Source organism: Equus caballus, chromosome 5 (genome assembly GCF_041296265.1).
Source record: "Equus caballus isolate H_3958 breed thoroughbred chromosome 5, TB-T2T, whole genome shotgun sequence".
NCBI lineage: Eukaryota > Metazoa > Chordata > Mammalia > Perissodactyla > Equidae > Equus > Equus caballus.
In genome coordinates this window covers 100,824,024-100,843,477 of record NC_091688.1, presented here as the reverse complement: position 1 = coordinate 100,843,477, position 19,454 = coordinate 100,824,024, and the positions used below count along the sequence as shown (strand labels likewise).

At 45.8% G+C, this 19,454-nt stretch overlaps 1 protein-coding gene across 10 annotated transcripts in view; it reads left to right on the top strand.

Annotated features, from left to right (window-relative positions):
• The first annotated feature begins 2,100 nt into the window (after positions 1 to 2,100).
• The window catches only part of DNAJC6 (DnaJ heat shock protein family (Hsp40) member C6), a 135,162-nt gene continuing 117,808 nt past the window's right edge, over positions 2,101 to 19,454 (top strand). The window contains exon 1 of one of the 10 annotated variants that reach the window (XM_005610521.4): positions 2,101 to 2,220. In XM_005610521.4, the coding sequence (XP_005610578.1) occupies positions 2,196 to 2,220 (25 nt within the window). In that variant the 5' untranslated portion in view covers positions 2,101 to 2,195. Of the gene's footprint in view, positions 2,221 to 5,389; positions 5,575 to 6,835; positions 7,206 to 14,306; positions 14,560 to 19,454 lie in introns of those variants that run through there. The other 9 variants (XM_023641943.2, XM_070268908.1, XM_070268900.1 and 6 more) reach the window with 9 other exon arrangements.

The following is a 19,454-nucleotide window of genomic DNA, read 5'->3' as shown; positions in this document are numbered from 1 at the left end:
AGGGACATTACAATGGCAAGTGAACGAGACTCAGTCCGGGTCTTTGATGCCATGCGGGGTGCTCCATTCGCATCCCTCAGTCGGGGAGACACAAGGTCTAGTGAGGTTCACTTTCCGTAGGTGCTCAGCAAAGTTTCTGTGGTTTTAACCTGTGATATTCTGATCTTTCCTTTGAATGAGTGCCCCCTATCTGGGTCTGTTTTCCCATTTAGTGGGCCTCTTGCAGAACCCCAGTTTCCTCAGGGCGAGGAGTGTTCACTCAGCACAATCCTTCTAATCTCTAATTATGAGACTCTGGGCATAACCCTGCCTGCTGCTGGTCGAGGTTGTTCTCCAGCTGGTAGGGGCCTGTGCTAGCCCATCCCTGAAGGTGACCTCCGATTATTCTGCCCTCCTCGTGGGTGCACGCCACTCCTCTCTTGAACATTGGAGCCTGTGACTGATTCAACCCACAGAATGTGCAGGAAGAACTTTCTAGGGACTTTTGAGCCCAGGCTTTAAGAAGCCTCCGATTCAGCTTCCTCCCTGTTGAAACCCAGCTGCCATGCTGTGAGGAAGTCCAAGCAGCCTTGTGGAGAGGAATCAAGGTTCTCAGCTGAGCTCCTAGCTATGGCCAGCACATCCTGTTAGCTGTGGGAGTGAGCCATCCCAGAAGTGCATCTTCAACCCTGAGCAACCCCAGCTGACATCATCTGGAGCAGAAAGGAATGTCCCCTGTGAGTCCTGCCTACACCGCAAAATCATTAGCCAATAAATGACTGCTGCTGTTCTAAGCCATTAAGTTTGGGGGTGTTTTATTGTGTAGCAATAGATATTTGAAACAGTCTCTTAGAAGCCCTGAAAACATTTTGCATCAGCAGTTTCTCCTCCTCTCACACCAGGTACCACTGCTGAACAGGTCGTGGTTGGGAGGCTTTCTGAGGAATTGCTCTTTAAACTTTGATTATATCATAAATCTTGTAAACTTGGAGAACTTCAGATTGAAAAATCAGTTTAAAGTGGAGACTGCCCTTAACTGTTTTCTGCACTAATAATAGCCCAATCGGCATTGCTATTGGGGTAACGTGAAACCACACCATTAGTTCCGATGGTTCCAAAGGCACTTGAGATGCCTTCAGGCTATGCAGTTTGGTTTACATTCTGGAACTCTCTGTAAGGGAGGGTAGGTACAGGACCCCTCAGGGATAATAGAAGAGAGACACAGAATTAAGTCATGAAGTTTGAAGGATGTGACCTTCACCAAACATCAAAATCCTTTCCATTTCTCTCTCTTTAAACACCCCCACACACACATTTATTTATTCACTGCAAAAGAAGATGCCATTCTTCTTCATCTGTCATTGTCTCTAAATGGACAGAGTATTAGAATAAACTACCATTTATTGACCTTATTAGATACTGTACGTATAAGAGGAAAACTTATCATCACCCTGTGAGGTAGGTGCTGTTTACTATCTCCATTTTACTGACAGGAAAACTGACACTTGGAGCAGTTGGAAAAGTTGGCTAAGATCACACACTTAGTAAGTGGCACAGCCAGAATTCACACAGCTCTGCCTAGCTGGACACCCTAAGTACTTTCTGTTAGAGCTCTCACACACACACACACGCATGTGCACTCACAGGCATGCACACTGTCACGCACGCACACACACACACGCACCCACTCATGCACACACCCAGGAAAATCTTGTATCCCATTGATTTTGAGGACTGTCACTTTCATATTTCTGGACTTAGCTTTGTAAACACAATGACATGAATGGAATTCAAGGGTTTTTTCTCCCTTTGTTTTTCTCCTATGCTCAGTAAGCCAGATGTACAAGTAAGTGGGCTTCTTTTGCATTTTTGACATTTCAAAAGAAATTCCAAGTTGCTAATGCTCATGAATGTGCCTCAGGGCCCTGGGGTGTTTCTGCTCAGGTGGAAGATCTTCTCCCAGGCCGCATTCTTTCCCCATGGTCTCCACAGACTGCAGAGAAGTCTCCCCACTGGATCTGCCTGGAGCAAGTTCTGAGCGTGGGAGCCAGAGCCTTCTGGCCTCGTTTCAGCTCCGGGCTGGAGGAGTGCCATGAAATCACATGATGTTTGGACTAAAAGGGCAAGTCCAAGAATGTCTCTCTCAGCCTGCCCTGACCAGTGAGGTCTAAGCAGTGAGCTAGTGGGCCCCTCGAGGAGCTATTTTGATCCACTGGATGTGCAAGGACAATGGAAGAAAAGGTGAGTCTCTACGCCAGGCCCACTGGGGCTACTGACACTTAGCAGTATTCCAAAACCAGCTAGTGAGAGCCAGGACATCTGGAAAGGATGGTGGCAGACTCTAGAATGAAACTTCTAGGTCATTTGGTGAAATCCCCTCCATAATGGGAGTGGTGGTGGTGACTAAAATAGTCAGCAAAGAGCGGAAGGGACATAACCAATATTTCACAGATGGTTTGGGCAACCAGGACTAGATTTCAGGTGTCCTGTTTCCAAGGGCAGGTAAGAAGGAAAGAGGAAGAGAGGACAACCCTTGTTTAGGGTATCAGATGGTGGCACATGGCCGCCATTCCTGAGTAGCTTTGTTAATTAGATCACTTCTTCTAAGGGCTTATTTCTTCAGACTTTCTTCTGGATGCCATGGAGAGTGAAGGTTGGTGTACAAGAAAACTCAGCATATTGCTGACAGAGAGAGAGAGAGAGAGAGAATACCTCTTGATTTCCACCCTCATCCCAGTCTCTCCCACTTCCTTTCTTCGTTTGATATTTCTGTCTTCCTATTCTTCTGGATTAGAGAAAGAATAAAACAGAACATCTGGGTTGTATCCAGGTTTTGGCTACTGCAAATAAAGCTGCTATGAACATTCGTGTATAGTTTTTGTGTGAATGTAAATTTTCAATTTTTCTAGGATAAGTACCCAAGAGTATAATTACTGGGTCTTACGGTAGTTGAGTATTTAACTCTCTAAGAAACTGCCAGACTCTTTTCCACAGTGGCTGTGTCTTTTACATGCCTACAAGCAATGAATGAGAGATCCAGTCTTTCCCTCTGCATCCTTGCCAGCATTTGGTATTTTCACTATTTTTCATTTTAGCCGTTTCATTTTAGTCATGTAGGGATATCTCATTGTAGCTTTAAGTTGTATTTCTTAATGGCTAATGATGCTGAATATCTTTTCATGTGGTTATTTGCTATCTATCTGTATATCATTTTTAGTGAAATAGTTCATGTCTTTCGCACATTTTCTAATCGGATTGCTTGTTTTTTTAACGTTGAGTTTTGAGATTTTAAACATTTGTGGATATGTAGTTCGTTGCATAAGTGTTTGTGCCCAATCTGTAGCCTGTCCTTTCAGCTTCTTAGCAGGGTCTTTCACAGAGCAAAAGTATTTGATTGTGATAAGGTCCAACTTATCAGTTTTTCCACTCAAGGATCATGTTTTTGGTGACAAGTCTAAAAACTCTTTGCATAGCTCCAGATCCTAGAAGATTTCATCCTATTTTTTTTCCTAAAAGTTTTCTAGTTTTACACTTTACATTTAATTTCTGCAATCCATTTTGACCTGACTTTTATATAAGGTGTGGATCGAGGCTCGCTTTTTTTTTGTCAATGGATGTCCAATTATTCTAGCATCATTTGTTGAAAAAGCTATCTTTCCTCCATTGGATTGCTTTTACACCTTTGTCAAAATCAGTTGGGCATGTTGATGTGGGTCTGTCTCGGGTTCTTTATTCTGTCTCATTGATCTGTGGTCTAGCCCTCTGCCAATACCACACTATTTTGATGAGTACAGCTTTATAATAGACCTTAATATCAGGTAGAGGATTCCTCCCACATTATTTTCTTTTTTTATGGAACTTAAATGTTTTTTATCTTTTTACATGGGGATAAATTTCAAACTTACAGAAAAGTTGCAAGAACAAGGAGAGTACACAACATGCCCATATGCTCTTTCTCCAGATTCACCTACCATTACATTTTGCTGCATTTGGTTTATCATTTGCTCCCCGCTACACACACATACACAGACACACATATGTGAAACTTCTTTCTAAACCATTTGAAGGTAAGTTAAACTCATCATGGCTTTTATTCCTAATTAGTGTGGATTTTTGAAAAATACGAATATTTTCTTACATAACCACTGTGTAGTCAACTCCAGTAAATTTATCCTTGATAAACACTTATCTAATCTACAATCTATATTTCATTTTTTTTGAAAATTGACCCACTAATGTCCTTTAGAGTCTTTTTTAAAAACTCCCACTCAGGGTCCAGGCTAGACTCAGGTATTAGTTGCCGTGTCTCGAGTCTCCTTCAATCCAGAACATGGTCACAGCTTTTCTTCATCTGCTATGACACTGACACTTTGAACAATACCGCACCAGCCCCTCTTTAATAGTAAAGTCCTCATTTGGGGTTTATCTTACATTTCCCCCCGATTAGATTCAGGTTGTGCATTCTCCGCCAGAATATCACAAAGATGTCACATCTTTCTCCGTGGAACACATCTGCGGGAACTCGATTTTCCTCTGCCTCCACTGTTGATTTTAATTTTGATCGCCTGGTGAAGCTCCTGTATGATATTCGATAATGTTTGGGCCTACAAAAACGGCAATTTCATGATTCAACTTAACATATAAGCTTTATTAAGGTTTTATATGTGTAACCTGACCTCTCTGATGCTGTTTCCCCCGTCTGTTAAGCATGGATGTTAATAATTTCTCTCCCATGAGTATCACTGGGAGAGGAAATATAAGGTAATGTGTGTAAAATCCGGCACACGGAAGGCACTCCATAAATATTAGCCATTCTTAACAGCAGCCAGGCAGCGTGAAAGGATCTTGGTTTTGACCTTCTTCCCAGACTCTCCCAGTTGTAACCAAAATCACGACAGGGACAAAGTGGCGGGAGCGGGCGCAGCCTCAGCTCGGCCATTTCAGTTTCCTCATCTGGAAAATGGGAAGATGCCTCCCACCTCACGGGGCTGCCGTGAGGTTGGATGGCACGTGTGTGAAAGCGCCTGGACGCAGAACAGGTTCTCGAAAAATCATGCATGGTCCATAATCTGTTGTATGAGGAAAACAGGACTATCTGTCACACTTAAAAGAATTCTACCTCTGAGGCAGTAGCAAGGTATGAAAAAGAGAGTGAGAGCTCAGGCCTGGGGAACGGCCACGATTTAGCCGCTGTGTGATCTCTGGGCAAACCCTTCGCCTGTCGGAGCTTCACCTGCACGATCTGTGTCTGGGGGTAAAACCAGCGCACGTCCCGCGGCGCTCGCGTGCCCCGGCGGCGCCTCGCCGCGCCCGGCATCCCTCGGCCTCTCCGGAGCGCGGAGGCACCGGCGCGGCCCCCGCGCACCCGGCCCCGCCCGGCCGCAGGCTCCTCCCCGGCGGCGCGTGCCCCGGGGCGCACGGGGCGGACGCGCGGCGGCCGGCGGCGGCGACCTCGGGCGGCGGGGGCGGGCGCGGGCGCACCGATGGGAGCAACTGAGAAGGGCGGCAAGAAGAGCCGGCGGCTGTTCTCGCTGCGGCCGTGGAAGGCGAGCCGGCGGCTGTGGCGGACGCGCTCGGGGCCCCCGGCGGCGCAGGGTGAGTGCGGGCGCGGGCTCGGGCGGCGCTGGCCGCCTCTCGGGCCGCCTTCTCGGCCCGGGGGCCCGCGGCCGGGGTGGGGGGTGGTGGGTAAAGGGGCGCCGCCTGGATGTCCGGCGGCCGGGGCGACCCTCCGCCGCGGCCGGCCCCCGAGCTCCCCCGGGGCGCGCGCCGACGCGCAGGGCCGGTCTCCCCCGTGCCCCCTCGGCTCCTTAAGCGTCTCCAGTTGGCCTAGGTGTTCGCAGCTGGTTTCCTTCAAGCCCCTGTCTTGTCGTTTGGCCTTGCCCGCAAGGAATCCGGGGTGCCCCGGGGACGCAGTCGTCCTCCGGTTTGTACCCCCAGCACCTGCCCGGCGCCTGCAATGCAGTACCCGTTGGGGGCATTAATCCGGACCCGGGGCTGCCTCCAGGGCCTCCGCGGCAGGACCCACCCCCTTTCCCACCTGTCTGCGTGACTCCCTGTTATCTGGTGAGCTCTAGGCACGATCAAGTACTTTCCAAACACCTTCCTCCCTGGCCTCCGCAGGGCCTTCGCTCACCCTTCTTATTCAGTCACGGACTCCCTCCGTTCGTTCATTCATTCCTCAATTTTTATCAGCTCCGCCTGCGTGCCAGGCCCTGGAGTGAACGAGATAGGTGAGGCCCCAGCTCGTGGAACTGCTTGCAGAGGGAGAAACAGGCATTGCACGTATAAAACAGGTGGAAATCCCTGCTACAGATTGCTGTGTGTGCTTGGAAGGAATCAGATAGTCTCCCGGGAGAGGAGACCGGGCAGAGGGCCCTGGCTTCTGTGGGGTGGACAGGGAAGGCCTCTGAGGCCGAGCAGTGGAAGCTGAGACCCAAAGCCCGATGAGGAGTCACTCCAGCCTGGAGCCAAGGGAGAGCGATCCTGCAGAGGGAACAAGTGGCGAGGTTCCCGGGTGCCGAGCTTACAGGGGGAAGGGGAGGGCACATGGGGAGGCCATGACGGGCGTTTGGGTTTTATTCTAAGGGATCTGGGAAGCCGCAAAAGTGTTCTAAGCGGTGATGTGACAGGATCTGCCGGCTCACTGCCTTCCCTGGGTCTGCAGTGGCCGAGCCTTTCTCTCTCAGCCTGGCCACTTCCTGCCCATCCATCGATACTAGCACAGACACGTCTCCTCTGTGGAGCCTTTCCTGGGGTGCCTGCCACCTGTAACCCCTCTTTTAGTATTTCCTCCTCCGTCAGGCATTTGTTGCTGTCCATCTGGTATTACAGATTCCAGGTGGGCAGGTTCTCATCCACTTCATGTTTGCATCCCCCGCCAGGCTAAGTCCGGGCTTGGTACTTTGTAGATACCTGTTTGCTTGTGTGTGTAAGTGTGAGCAAGTGTGTGTGTGTGAATGTGTGGATGTATGAGTATGCATGTGAGTGTGTGTGAGGGTGAGTGTGTGTGTGTCCTGTCTCATCCTTTTCATCAGTTTCCATCATCTGAGGATTCTTTTTCTGAGAGCCTGAGATGCCTTGATTTCTAAAATGGCCGACCTGATCCAGGGCAGAAGCCAGATTGCACCAGGGCCCTGTCACTGAAGCCGTTGTCACCCTCCCACCCTGGCATTGTTTTGAGGATTGAATGGATTAATGAGTTAACAATTGTAAAGTGCTGGCACATGGTAAGCATTCTAAAAATAAATTTGACAAAGAGCAGCAGTAATTATCTTTCAAATATTTATTTATTGTGTAGAAACAAGCTTTGCTATTGTTGGTAGTTAGGGAGAGTCTGTGGCTTGGCATTGTCATCTTGCTGGCTTTCAAAGGATGTGTTATTACTTTTTGTCAACGCGCCAATTAAATTCCTTCCCCACTGGCATTAAGAACTGTTGCTGAAATTTAGTAGGGCTGCAGGCTGCACACACCTTTTCTTGAGCTTGCCTGAGTAGTTGAATAGATTGGGAATTGCAACAAGTATTCCTTGAGTGATAATTATATGCATAGTGTCATTCCCGGCGTTCTGTGAATGTTTACAAAAGAGGAATAAATGGATATTGCCACTGTAGTAAATTGGGTTAGAATAAGTTTCCTAGTTTTATAGTTTTTAAAACCAGGTCTGTACTGCGTACACAGCCATCCTCTCCTCTTTTCTCTGTTCCTGTCCTAGAGTTCACCGATGGCTTCCTGGGGCCCGTTGCCATGCCACACTTCTCTTTTCTTAGATAGGATCTTGACTGCTCTATTTCTCTACTTCCTCTTCCCTCATACAACCTGGGGACTAGGCCATCATAATGTCTTATGTTATATGATACTCTACAATTTATAGAATAGGTCAACTATGAGGTCTTGACAATGTCCTGGAAGGAGGGAGGGTGGATGGTATTTATTTTCCCCATTTTAGAGATGAGGAAGGTGGAGCAAGAGACAGTGACTTTGCAGAAGGTCTTATGACTGGTGAGTGGCAAGTTCAGGCCTCAGTACCCATACAGCATCCTTTCTGCCACATCTCCCTGCACAAAGTAAACATACTCCGATATCTGTACTCTTGGAGGGGGGAAGTAAAGTTCATAAATATCATGCAATGAAAGAAATCCATATGCCGATTATGTCTGATGTTTTTAAAGGTGGCCTGAATGTCTCATGATGATGCCAGCATCACTTTGAGCATCTAGAGTCCTATGCTTCGGCGTCAGACAGACTATGACTTGAATCTGTCACTAATAAGCTCTGTGGTCTTGGGCAGGGTGCCAGATCTTTCTAAAACTCAGTTATATATCATTTGTAAAACAGGGATGATAATTCCAATGTCATAATGTTACTGTGATGATTAAATGAATTAATGTATATAAGGTGCCTGGTACATAGCGGCTCACAAGATGGTGGTGGTTATTATTAATATTTGTCCAGATCTTCCACCATATGATCACATCCCAAATATGGTTACGTGTGGGGCCAGAATGTTCAATGAGCTGTGGGAAAAAAACCGTGGCTGGAAGCTCCTTCGGCGCAGCTTCACTTCTGCATCAACCAGAAGGTCTTCCACACCACCATCCTTCTTTGTCCCACCCTTTTTTTATCAGGAGGTGGCAGGTGAGAAGTAGCATAGCTTCTGGGGACTCCTGGCATCTTTTCAGCCTGACACTGAGTCCTGAACATGGCAGACATTCAATGAATGTATTTGTCTATACCTTATATACAATAAAATGCATTTATATTATATATCTCTCTCCAAAGACAATGCTTCTGAAATTTATAGTCTGAACACTTGTGGCTATAGGTATAGGATAAATACCTAAAAGGATAATTACTGGATTAAAAAGTATATACTTGTTTAATTTTGAGAGAGATTACCAAGTTGACTTCCATACATTTGTGCTAATTCGTTCCCACCAGCAGTGTGTGGGGTTCCTGATTCCTTCCTTCCTAGCTGGTACTGAGTACCATCGGACTTTTTAATACTGCCAATTTGATGGATGTGAAATGATACTGCATGGTTGTGTTATATTGAATTTCCTTGACAAATAATGAAGCTGAAGATCTTTTCACATGAATATTGGCCATGTGTGAATAAGATCTATTCATATCTTTTCCTATTTTTTTTCCTCTGGTGGTTTGTCTTTTTCTTATCCATTTATAAGAGTTCTTTAAATAGTCTGGATACTAATCATTTGAAGGCTTATATGTCCAAACAGCTTTCAAAAACATACCTAACCATCAAGCTGTTCTAAGTGAGAATATGAACAAGCTGTGCCCAGGGGAGATTAGCCCCAAATGCTTCCATCCTTTCCGGAGAACTGTATTTTAGTCAAATATTAAAGCTTTTAGGTTATAGAAAAGGGAGTGAACAGATGGTAGATGTGTTTTGTGAGCAGTAGACTTCCCTAGGCCTGGAAATGATGGTGGAAAACTGGCCCTGAGTTCCTCCCACCAGGAATTACCTCCACCAAACCCCGGTGGGACTACGAGCTCTTTCCTGAGCTGCCATGTCCCCTGGGAAGATACGGATTGGAACCAGAGCCAGTCTCCGCCAGCAGATAGTGCTTTCCGGGACAAGATACTTGCAGAAGAGGACAGAACACTTGTCAGGCGATCTGTGGTTTAGTCCCTCACTGCCATTTTCCAGCCTAGGCCCCTAAAAACAAATCCCATTGAGTGGAGATAATGATCACTACCTAGGGTTAGTGGAAGGATCCAGTGAATCATAGACATGAAGGGACTGTGTAATTACACTGGGTATTTGCTAGGCCCTGGGAAGTAAGCAGCACTTTGCCAGAGTGGGAAAACCTCACTGACCCACGGTGTTTAGGCCCTGCCCCTTCTCCCACCTCATGTTGTGCATACAGGTGCATGACTGTAGAGTACTAGTTCTCTGAGTGTGGTCTCTGGACCAGCAGCGTCAGCATCACTGGAACTTGTCAGAAATGCAACAAGTTGCTGGACCCCACCTCAGCACTGCCAAATCAGAACCTCCGAAGGGGGGCCCGGTAGTCTGCGTTTTAACAAGCCCCACAGGAATCCTGACCTTTGCTAAAGTCTTAGAACCGCTGGTCTAGTGGGTTGAGAAAGGGCTTTAAAGTCAGCAAATTTGGGTTTTAAATCTTCACTCTCCCATTTGCCAGCTTGTGACATGAGCCAGTTACTGGAGCGCTCTTGAGCTTGTGAGCACTCATCAATAAAAGGAAGAGGGTATCACTTCCGTCACGGGCTTGTTGTAAGGGGTAAAGGACAGGAAGTATCCTGGCTCTGCTACTTTGTAGCTGTGTGTCCTTCGGCAGTCACCTCGCCTCTTTCTGCCTCATCTAAAAAAACGGATGGGCAGGACTTATGCACGCATTGCTTGCTGGGTGCCAGCCACTGTCCTAAACCTGTGCATATTTTTATTTCATTTAATTCTTACAATAACCCTGTTTTACAATCTCTATTTCACAAATGAGGAAACCGAAGCACAGAGAGGCTAAGTAACGTTTCCAACATTACACAGCTAGGAAGCTGGGATTCAAACCCAGGCAGGGTGCTGTGAAAGTCCCTGCTTTAAAGACAATGCTTGGCAAGTAGTAGGTTCTCAATAAACTTGTGGTGATGACAATGAGAAGGTTCCCTGGCACACAGTAGGTATTCCATGTTAATTCTCTTCCCCTTGCTTTGTGGCCTGGCTTCGTGGGAGCCCACCCAGCTTTTCTTACGATCATGCTGCTCTCCTCTGCTGTGACCCTGATCACACACCCCCACCCTCGGTTGGCAGTTTTTCTCTCCATTTCACCTCTTTTGTGGCCACTGGATGCTCTGAGCAGACCAGACAGAGGCGTGGCTGGTGGAGGAAGTCGGTGGTGCAGGTGAAGCCCCCCTCCCGTCACCCGCCCTGGCATGTTTTGGGAATGGCTGACTAAGCCAGAAGAGGGTCGGGACAAGTCATGGACAGGTTGTTAGGTCTGCCTAATTTGAGACGTATCCTCCAAGTCCCTCTTGCCCTCAGATTTCCAAAAGAATGTAAAAACTTTTTTTGCTCAGTTTTTTCCCCAGAGGAAAATTTGCAGCTGGGAAGTTTAACCCACAATGTTCCGGCAGCATTTTTTTCTTTCATTTTTGTTTTGCTAGGACAATAAAAAGCCTTATTCTCTTTCAATTCGGGGTCCCACTCATTTTTCTTGAAAATGCTCTTTGGTTTTGCTTTCAAGATGGCCTCCCTTGCTGGGCATGACTCACCGGTCTAGTGACTCAGAAGTGGCATCTAACAAGACAAAGACTGTGCAGAGCTGTGAAGGGACTTCGGGGCCAGGGGAGCCTGCCTGAAGCTTTCCCTAAACCCACTTATTGAGATGCAGCATCATTTCCATCAATAGGTGTTCATAATGGTCCTTGGTACCAGTTTATTTGAAGCATGGAGTCTGCCAGAGACACTGCCTTGTTCTGGAACGCACCGAGGCTTGAGTCCATCCTTGTCCCTCAACTGGGTGTGGCCATGAGGTTTACTGTGGGGCAAGACAAGGCTTCTGAGAATTCATCTGGCCCTGCTTGGCATGGCCACAGAATCAGGAGGGCTAAACCTTCTGTGAAAATTGTGTCAGGAGGAAAAGTAAAGGCTCTGTTTATTGGAAGAGGTCTTCAAACCTCTTTTAACTTAATTTTTAAAACTATCAATAAAGGATAGATAGAGAGATGAACAGATATGCAATAAAGCAAATATAGCAAAACATACTTGAAGATGGAGTTCACCCTGCAATTTTCCCAACCTTTTTTAGGTTTGAAACTTTTCAAAATACAATGTTGGGTGAAATGCAGGTACTCCTAGAAATGACAACACTCTCAGAAAAAAAATTGCTTCCTTTTTAATATTAATGGCGGCCCTTCTCCCAGTTCCCCTCTCCTCCCAGCCTCAGCCTTTTTCTTGGGAAGCCTGCTGGATTAAAGGGGCCTGGAGCGAGTCTCCAGGGCTGAGCTACTCCTTAATGCCATGGGCTTTATATTCTTCCTGATGTGTAATTCTCAGAGTAGCCATGCAAGCTAGTTATTATTTTCCACGTTTTATGAGGAAACTGAGGCCCAGAGGGGTACCCTTGTTGGGGTCACAAGGTGATAACGTCAGCCTCACAGTATTTATGGAGCCCTTGCTTTATGCGTCAGGCTTTGTTCCCTGCACTTTACGTGTATTAACTCCTTGAGCCTCACCCCTCCCTAGGAGGTGGGTACCATTATTATCTTCATCGCACAGATCAGGAAATGGAGGCTTAGAGAGCTGCAGGAACCTGTCCCAGCTTGTTCTAGGGGCCAGGAGCTGGCAGAGCCCATGTCTGAACCCAGTCTCTCCTGCTTTAGAGCGCCTGGCCTACTACTCAGACCCAGGCCTCCGCACTCCTCTGCCTAGTGCAGGAAATTGCTGTGCCTCTGGAGACTTCTTGCCCTGAGACCACGAGCTCCTTGAGGACAGAGAATGTCTTGTTCAGAACTGTGTCATTCCCAGTGTTCAGAGCAGTGCCTGGCACGATGAATGTTGATTGAATGCAAGAGCATGGGTGGTGGGCTTCTCACCTGCTCCTTCCTCCCTCAGCCTCTCAGTCTCTCAAGGGGCTCCTGCTGGGCACATGTTGGCTGCCCTGGACTTGATCCTTGGGGATAGAGATGCCTGTTTCTTTGATGTGGGTTATGGGCCAATTTGGCTCGTTTGGTGGCCAGCGAGGAGTTCCACTGAAGGCAGACTTTCCTCATTGGTCTTAAATTGTCAAAGAAGAGCGTAAAGGTGTGAGCCACTGCTAAGGAAAGACGGGAACGGAAAACAGATACTTAAAATTTCCCAAAACCTTCAGGGAGTCTTTAAATCATGGCAGCTAGAAATCAACTCCAGGACCCCTAGTAGCCATGACAGCTTCCACTCTGTGGCTGTATTGGACTCTTGGGCTGCAGTAATAAGCAGGTGAACACTAGCAATTAGTTCTCGTAAATGTGCCCAAGCATGTTGATAATTACATCTTAGATTTAGGTAGCACTTCGTTTATAAAATACCACATCTGTTCTCCCTCTGGATCTTCTGAACAGCCTGGGACATACACAGGGCAGGTGCGATTAGCCCCACTTTCCGGATGAGACTGGTTCCAGGGAGGGTAAGTCACCTGGCCTGCAGCACTCGAACAATGCTGCTGGAGACAGGTCTTCCACCTTCCTGTCTCAGCTCCTGCTCCAGCAAGTTTTCCATGTCAATGTTGTGTTTAACCCTGCAGTTTCTGGAGATGAGAGTAACAGGTAGGTATATTTCTTTCTGTTGCTCTTCCCCCAACTTAATGAGGTCCTGGATTGGATCACTTACTCTTTCTGGATGTCAGTTTACCAACCTGGATAATGGGGAGTAAACAGCACCCATCCAAGTGCACTTGGAGCAGAGGACGTTGTGAGAGTTCAGAACTTAAAAAACAGTTCTGAGTAAAGATGTTTGGAAAGGACTGTGATGACCTGTTTTCCATAAAATAAGTTAAATGTCACCTGCCCTGGCCACCCTGTCTAATACGGCGCCTCTGATACCTCCTTACCCCGTTTCATTTTTCTTCACAGCATTCATTGCTGTTTATATTTGTTTATTGCCTATCTGAATCCTCCCACCAGAATGTAAAAGCTTTGAGGGCAGGGACTCACTCGGTCTGTTTTCTGTACTCCCAAATTCCTAACACGTGGAATAGTGCCTGGCACAAATAACCATTTGTTGAAGGAAGGAATGAATGAATCCGAGATGTGTAATGATTGAAGTTAAGAGTGAATTAGATGATTCCAAGATTTGCTTGAATCTTCCTTGCCCCCTAACAGAGGAGGTCTTATGGTCGGGCTTCCTTATACCCATTTCTGGCTCAACCACTCAATGTCTTAAAACCAATCATTAAAACCTTGAATATCAACTTAGGCCTGGATGAAATAGGTTCCGTAACCTGTGTCCATGTAGCAGAGACAGGTCATTGTATTGCCATGTATGCCCCTGAATTCTAACAGCCTGTGAGCAGCTTGAGGATTGGGGCTGGTCCCCTTCTCTGTTGTAGCTCCAGGACTTAGCATACAGCCTGGTCCACAGAGAAGTAAAAGAAGTGTTTGTTGAATGAATGAATATGTAAGAGGAAATAAAGCACAGGACTCTTAATCCCCCTCCAAAGGTAAGGTCTCCGATTGAAACTAAGCCTGGCTCATGGCACAAACATTCCCTTTCAACTTGGACCAAATCTCTCCAGAGACAAGGAGGCGCTGAACAGTTGGTTCTCTAACCTAAGGGAAGGAAAGGCAAGCTTAGGCTCCAGATCCAGTTCCATGCCATGTTTTGGAATGTGTGTTTACGTCCGCCTTCATCCCCATCCTTTCCGCTCCAGCATAAGCAAAATTATAACCCCGCACGCTGCCTTGTATGCAATTAGCAGAGCCCGGGTTCCCCTCCGTTGAGGGACTTCGCCCCTGAGACCGCTGACTGTGAATGACAAATCAAAAGTCAGGGTTGCAGAATCAGCTGGACTTTCCTGCTCTTTTGCAGCAGAGGGAGGAAGGTGAGAATGAAAGATTCTGAAAATAAAGGTAAGGGGCCAACTGCAGAGGGGAGGCCAAAAGATGCTAGGGTTGAGATGTCACTCCACACACACGTTTAGTTTGTATTAATGGCTGATTTAAAATTACTGTGCATGTATTTAAAAATTCTAGTTATATAATAAATATGACTTTTAAATGACTGGCTTCTGGTTTCCAAATATTGTGTCACTCAGTTTTCCATTTTGTGCTACTAAATATAATGGTATTTTTGCATTCTTCATTTAATCTTAGCCGAGTAACGCATATTTCCATCATGGATTTCCTTTTGATAGCTCACAGAATGTTGGTGATTTTATTTGGGGAGTGTTCAATAGTTAATTAATATGTAGGGTTTTGATGCATTATTGGAACTGGAATATCTGAACTACCTCGGACTTACACAGTTTGGGTTCTCAAGAAAAACACTGAGAATCCCTTAATGAACATTAATCTTTGCGGGAGGGCCCACTGGGGAGCCGTCGCTGACCTTCAGATCTGTTTATCTTGCGGAGATACTCAGTGCAAACTGCCTCCACCCCCTAGATCCCTGATACAGCACCCTTCCACCTGCCCCCCCCTGCGCTCCCCCCTCCCCCAATTATGTTGGAGGCAAGGAGGAGTAGAGAAACGGATTTAAATGAAGACTCAGGAAGGGAGCGGACTCACTGAAAATGAGCCAAGCAAATGTTAAGTTCAACAACAAGGGTTCTGCAGGATTCTGGGGTTTAAAATTCCTAGGCTCCTTGAATTTTCTGCCGCAGTTGGGGGAGGAGCGATAGACCCCAAGGCTACACGTGGTCCCGATCTGGTTTCCAGGAGGGAGCCCTTCCTTCGTGCAGCACCGATGCGGGCGCCATAGGGAGGCGCGGGGCGCGGCGAGGCCACCGGCCGAGGACGCCATCGCTGCGCGGGGCGGGGGCGCCGCGCACCGGCTCCTCCCGAACGCTCGCTTGTGCCCCCCTTTCCCCTGCGAGCTGTCGCCTTCTCGCCCGGGGGCCGCTGCGCCTCCGAGTGCGCCCCGCGCTGTGCCCTCGGGCGCCCAGTCCCGCCGGGTGCGTGATCGGTGCGAACACACAGGCCCCCGGGCCTCTCCTCCTGCGCGCGGGGCCGCCCGGCCTGGCCTCCTCCAGACCAGTCCCCAGCCGCCGTCTCTGGCTCGTGTAAGAGTCCCAGCTTGGGATGGCAATGATGTTCATTCCACGTTACAAAAAGAAAACAAAACCAAAAACCCACACGCAGCCTGATGCCGGTGGGGAGACTGGTGTTTCAACGTACCGAGCAAGGCTCCTAAGCAATCCCACTCTATAATTGAGGCTTTAAAAGGCGGCGTGGGTGGGGAGTAGCTGGTGCTGGTAGTGTTAGCATGCAATAGGCTCTGGGTCATTCACGTCCACGTATTGATCTCTGTGGTTCTGATGTTTAAATGTTAATTGAGCAGCCTCAGTGGGCAAGCAAACAGCTATACGTGGGCCTGGCATTGCTGTCTCCAAGCCAGCCTCTTCTGGACAAATAAAAGAAGTGTGTAAATCAGGGATGTTAAAGGAACTCAAGGAGAATGCTGGTTTTTCCTGCGTTGTTTTCAGTGGCCAGAGAAAGGGTTTCTGGAAAGAAAAATTTTGCTTATATGCCGTGTCATGCTAGGCCAGGGGGCCTGATTTAGAAAAAGTTAAGACTGCCTGAATTGGAGGCTCAGGTTGAGGTTAATATTCACCATTGTTTGGAATTGAAACACCCCTAGTTTCTCAGTGTATCAGCATGTTTTAAGCTTCGGATCCCCAGCTGCTTTTTGAGGGGACTGGTATTTAGAATTTTTGTTTCACCTTCTTTTGGAAACAGGCTTTGGTGGAGGGTCAGGATAATTAGCTTCCAGCTTGACTAACTCATTAGTGACCTAGGACAAGACCCTTTATTCTTTTGGACCTCGGTTTTCTTATCTCCAAGATGGAGAAATGTTACTCTGAATCACTGTTCTTCAGATTGTGGGTGGTAAGAAAGCAATTTGGTGAATCTCAAGCAACATTTTAGGAAGATGCAATAGAATAGAGAATGTCAGAAACCACTGCATGTGGCTAAGGGTAAATATTGTTTCCTGAAACTTCCGTTTTAGATATTTATGTTTATGTATGTAAGTATGGGCTGTCTTTGTGTCAGGTCTGTTTCTCATTGTGAATCCCAGTCAAAAGAATTTGAGAGACACTGAAAGAAATCATCGCTCCTTAATTTGGTTTTCAAGGAGTCTGTGAAATGCAGTTTTATATGCATGTCTGTTTTTGTTTATGTATGACGAGAAAGGCAACAGTTCTCCTCGGGTTTTCAAAGGGATCTAAGACCCCAAATAGTTATGAATTACTGTATTTCCCTTAAGCCCCTTCTGAGGTAATTTCTTAGAGATCGAAGAATCCTTAAGTCTGGGAGATGGGAATGTGTTGGCAGAGACCACTGAGTGTGCGATGTGAGGTGGGCCATGTGTGTGCACGTTAGGGAGAAGGTGTGACCGTGGCAACCAGACCAGGAGAGCTGTTTGTGGGTTCCAAAGTACTAGTTGGGGACCTGAATATGAAGCATAAATATACTAAAAACTAGAGTTTTGGTTCTGAAACTTACCACAGAAAACTATTAAAATGTTGTGTATTGTTCAGAAGTCAGCTCTCCTTGCAAAGACTGAAAAGGGAGCCAGGCAAAATTTAAAGATGTTGACAGGGGCAACTAAATCTTCAGGATGTTGGTAGGGGATACTGAACTTTTATAAGCTATCATCACATCACTAGTGTTCAGTAAATGTTGAATTGTGGTTTAGTGAGTGCCTTTCTTTCCTTGCCTTTTTTCATACATCTGGTCTTAAGATAGTCTGGTGAGGCTTTTAAACACAGGAGACATTGTATAACATTTACCCAGCATATTGCAAAATGCTTTGCAAGCTAGGGAAAAAAGATTATGCATGAGGCAACTAAAAAGAAAATTGTTGAGTGAGTTAATAGGTAGGTATTGGCAAACATGACAGCTAATTACAATAATAACGATTGTAGCTCCTATTTAATGAACAACTAGTATGTGAAAAACTCTGCAAGGTGCTTTACATATTGTCACAACATCGCAAGGGAGGGGGTATCTTACATGGAGAAATGAGTTAAGAGGTTTGCACCGGGACGCATCGCTGGTGAGTGGCAGATCCAGGATTCAGACCCAGGTCATTTAACCCTCAAAACCATTCACATGCTAGGCAAAGGCTTGAGAATACGTATCAGGGCAAAATTGCAGAGAAAATATTCAACGTCATTTGCTGTTAGAATTAATTTACTTAATTATAAAGAGGGAAATGTGAACCTTAGAAAATGATGGCTTTGGACTAATTTTCTAGATTTTGTTTATTTGGAAAATAGACATTTTGACTCCTTAAGTTCAGCTCCAGATTTTCCTTTTATTTGGTAAGTTCTCTGAGTATTTTTTGCAGTAAAGTTTTAGAAACAGAGATAGGAAAGAACAGACATGGAGAATTTGAAAATTTGGAAATTTTTTTTTCTACAAGAATTCAGGGCAAGTGGTTCTCTTTTCAGTTTTTCTGATATTTTTCTAAATTTTGTCTCGAAATAACAAACATGACATTTTGTGAGCAAATGAACTTATGCATAACATATTTTACTGTGTTAAAACTAAGATCAGAGCATTGCCCATGCCAGTGCTTCCGGAAAGAATCTGATTTTTCACTGAAAGTTATTACAGAATCTAATTGGGAGTTTGAGTATGGTCAGATGCAGACTTTTTGACCTTAAATATTAAAAACGACTGACGTTCACCCCTCAAGCTGTAATTCAAAATAAAATGAGTGTGAGGAAATCCAAAAACGTTGTGTTTTTCTTAACCATCATGACTACCTTGGTACATTTAGAGAAATGTCAAATTCTTTCAGGGGTTTTTGTCACCGCTTCTTGTGACTGGGTGGAGTGGGGAGACAGTGTTTTGGCTAGGGTGATCTGTAAGTGGCCGAGTGAGTTCTCAGGGTGTCAGGGCTGCATGTGGTAAAGCTGGCTTAGAGCCTGGTATGCCAGTGGTGCTCAAATGGGCACTGTACTGCTTCCTGCGGGACACACTGGAAAGATGCAAAGGGCTCTGGAAGCATTCACTGGGCAGAAACCGAAATGCTAGTTGTACTGCAGTGTTCTGGACTGTTCCCTCCCATGACGAATTATCCTGTGTCCTGTACAACTTTCAAATGTTCTGCTGAAGAGGTAAGTGAAAACTCTGTGTACTGTTCTGAGCCTAGAACATAAATTGGTTTTAGTATACTCTGAAATATCCAGGATTAAAAGTACTGTGTAAATTGAGGAAAGTTATACTTAATTTTGTTCAGAAAAATCACCCAAAGCAACATCGCTTGTATTTGAAACACCAGCACAACACACCTGTCTCATTCCATCTACATACAGAGATAGGTACCCGGCGTCTTTATTATGTCCTCTTATATAGTCCTGATGGATCACTTACATACTGAAACCCACATTGTTTTATTATGAGTAACTTTTCTTTCACTTCTCTTTTACATTGTGGTTGGTACATTATATATCTTTTTTTGTTTAATTTTGTGTTAGGTAGCTTATTTTATCTTTGAATTTCATTCTGAGATACTAAATAGGGAAATACAAAATATTCTTGTGTTATATATATTTGTGTTCCTCAGAGTTTATAAAATGACTTTATTTGGGCCTCCTTAATATTTTAGAAGAATTTGAGCCAACATTAAAACTTTTGGAGATTATATATTCAATTCTGTGTTTCTGCTTCCTTTAAAAAAGTTAGAACAATCTATAACAATGAGATTGAGCTGAGCATAAACTGCCCTCTTTGAGGGCAGAAATGCTGAGATATAGGGGTTATAAATCTTCTAAAAAGTGTTGTCGCTGCTAATA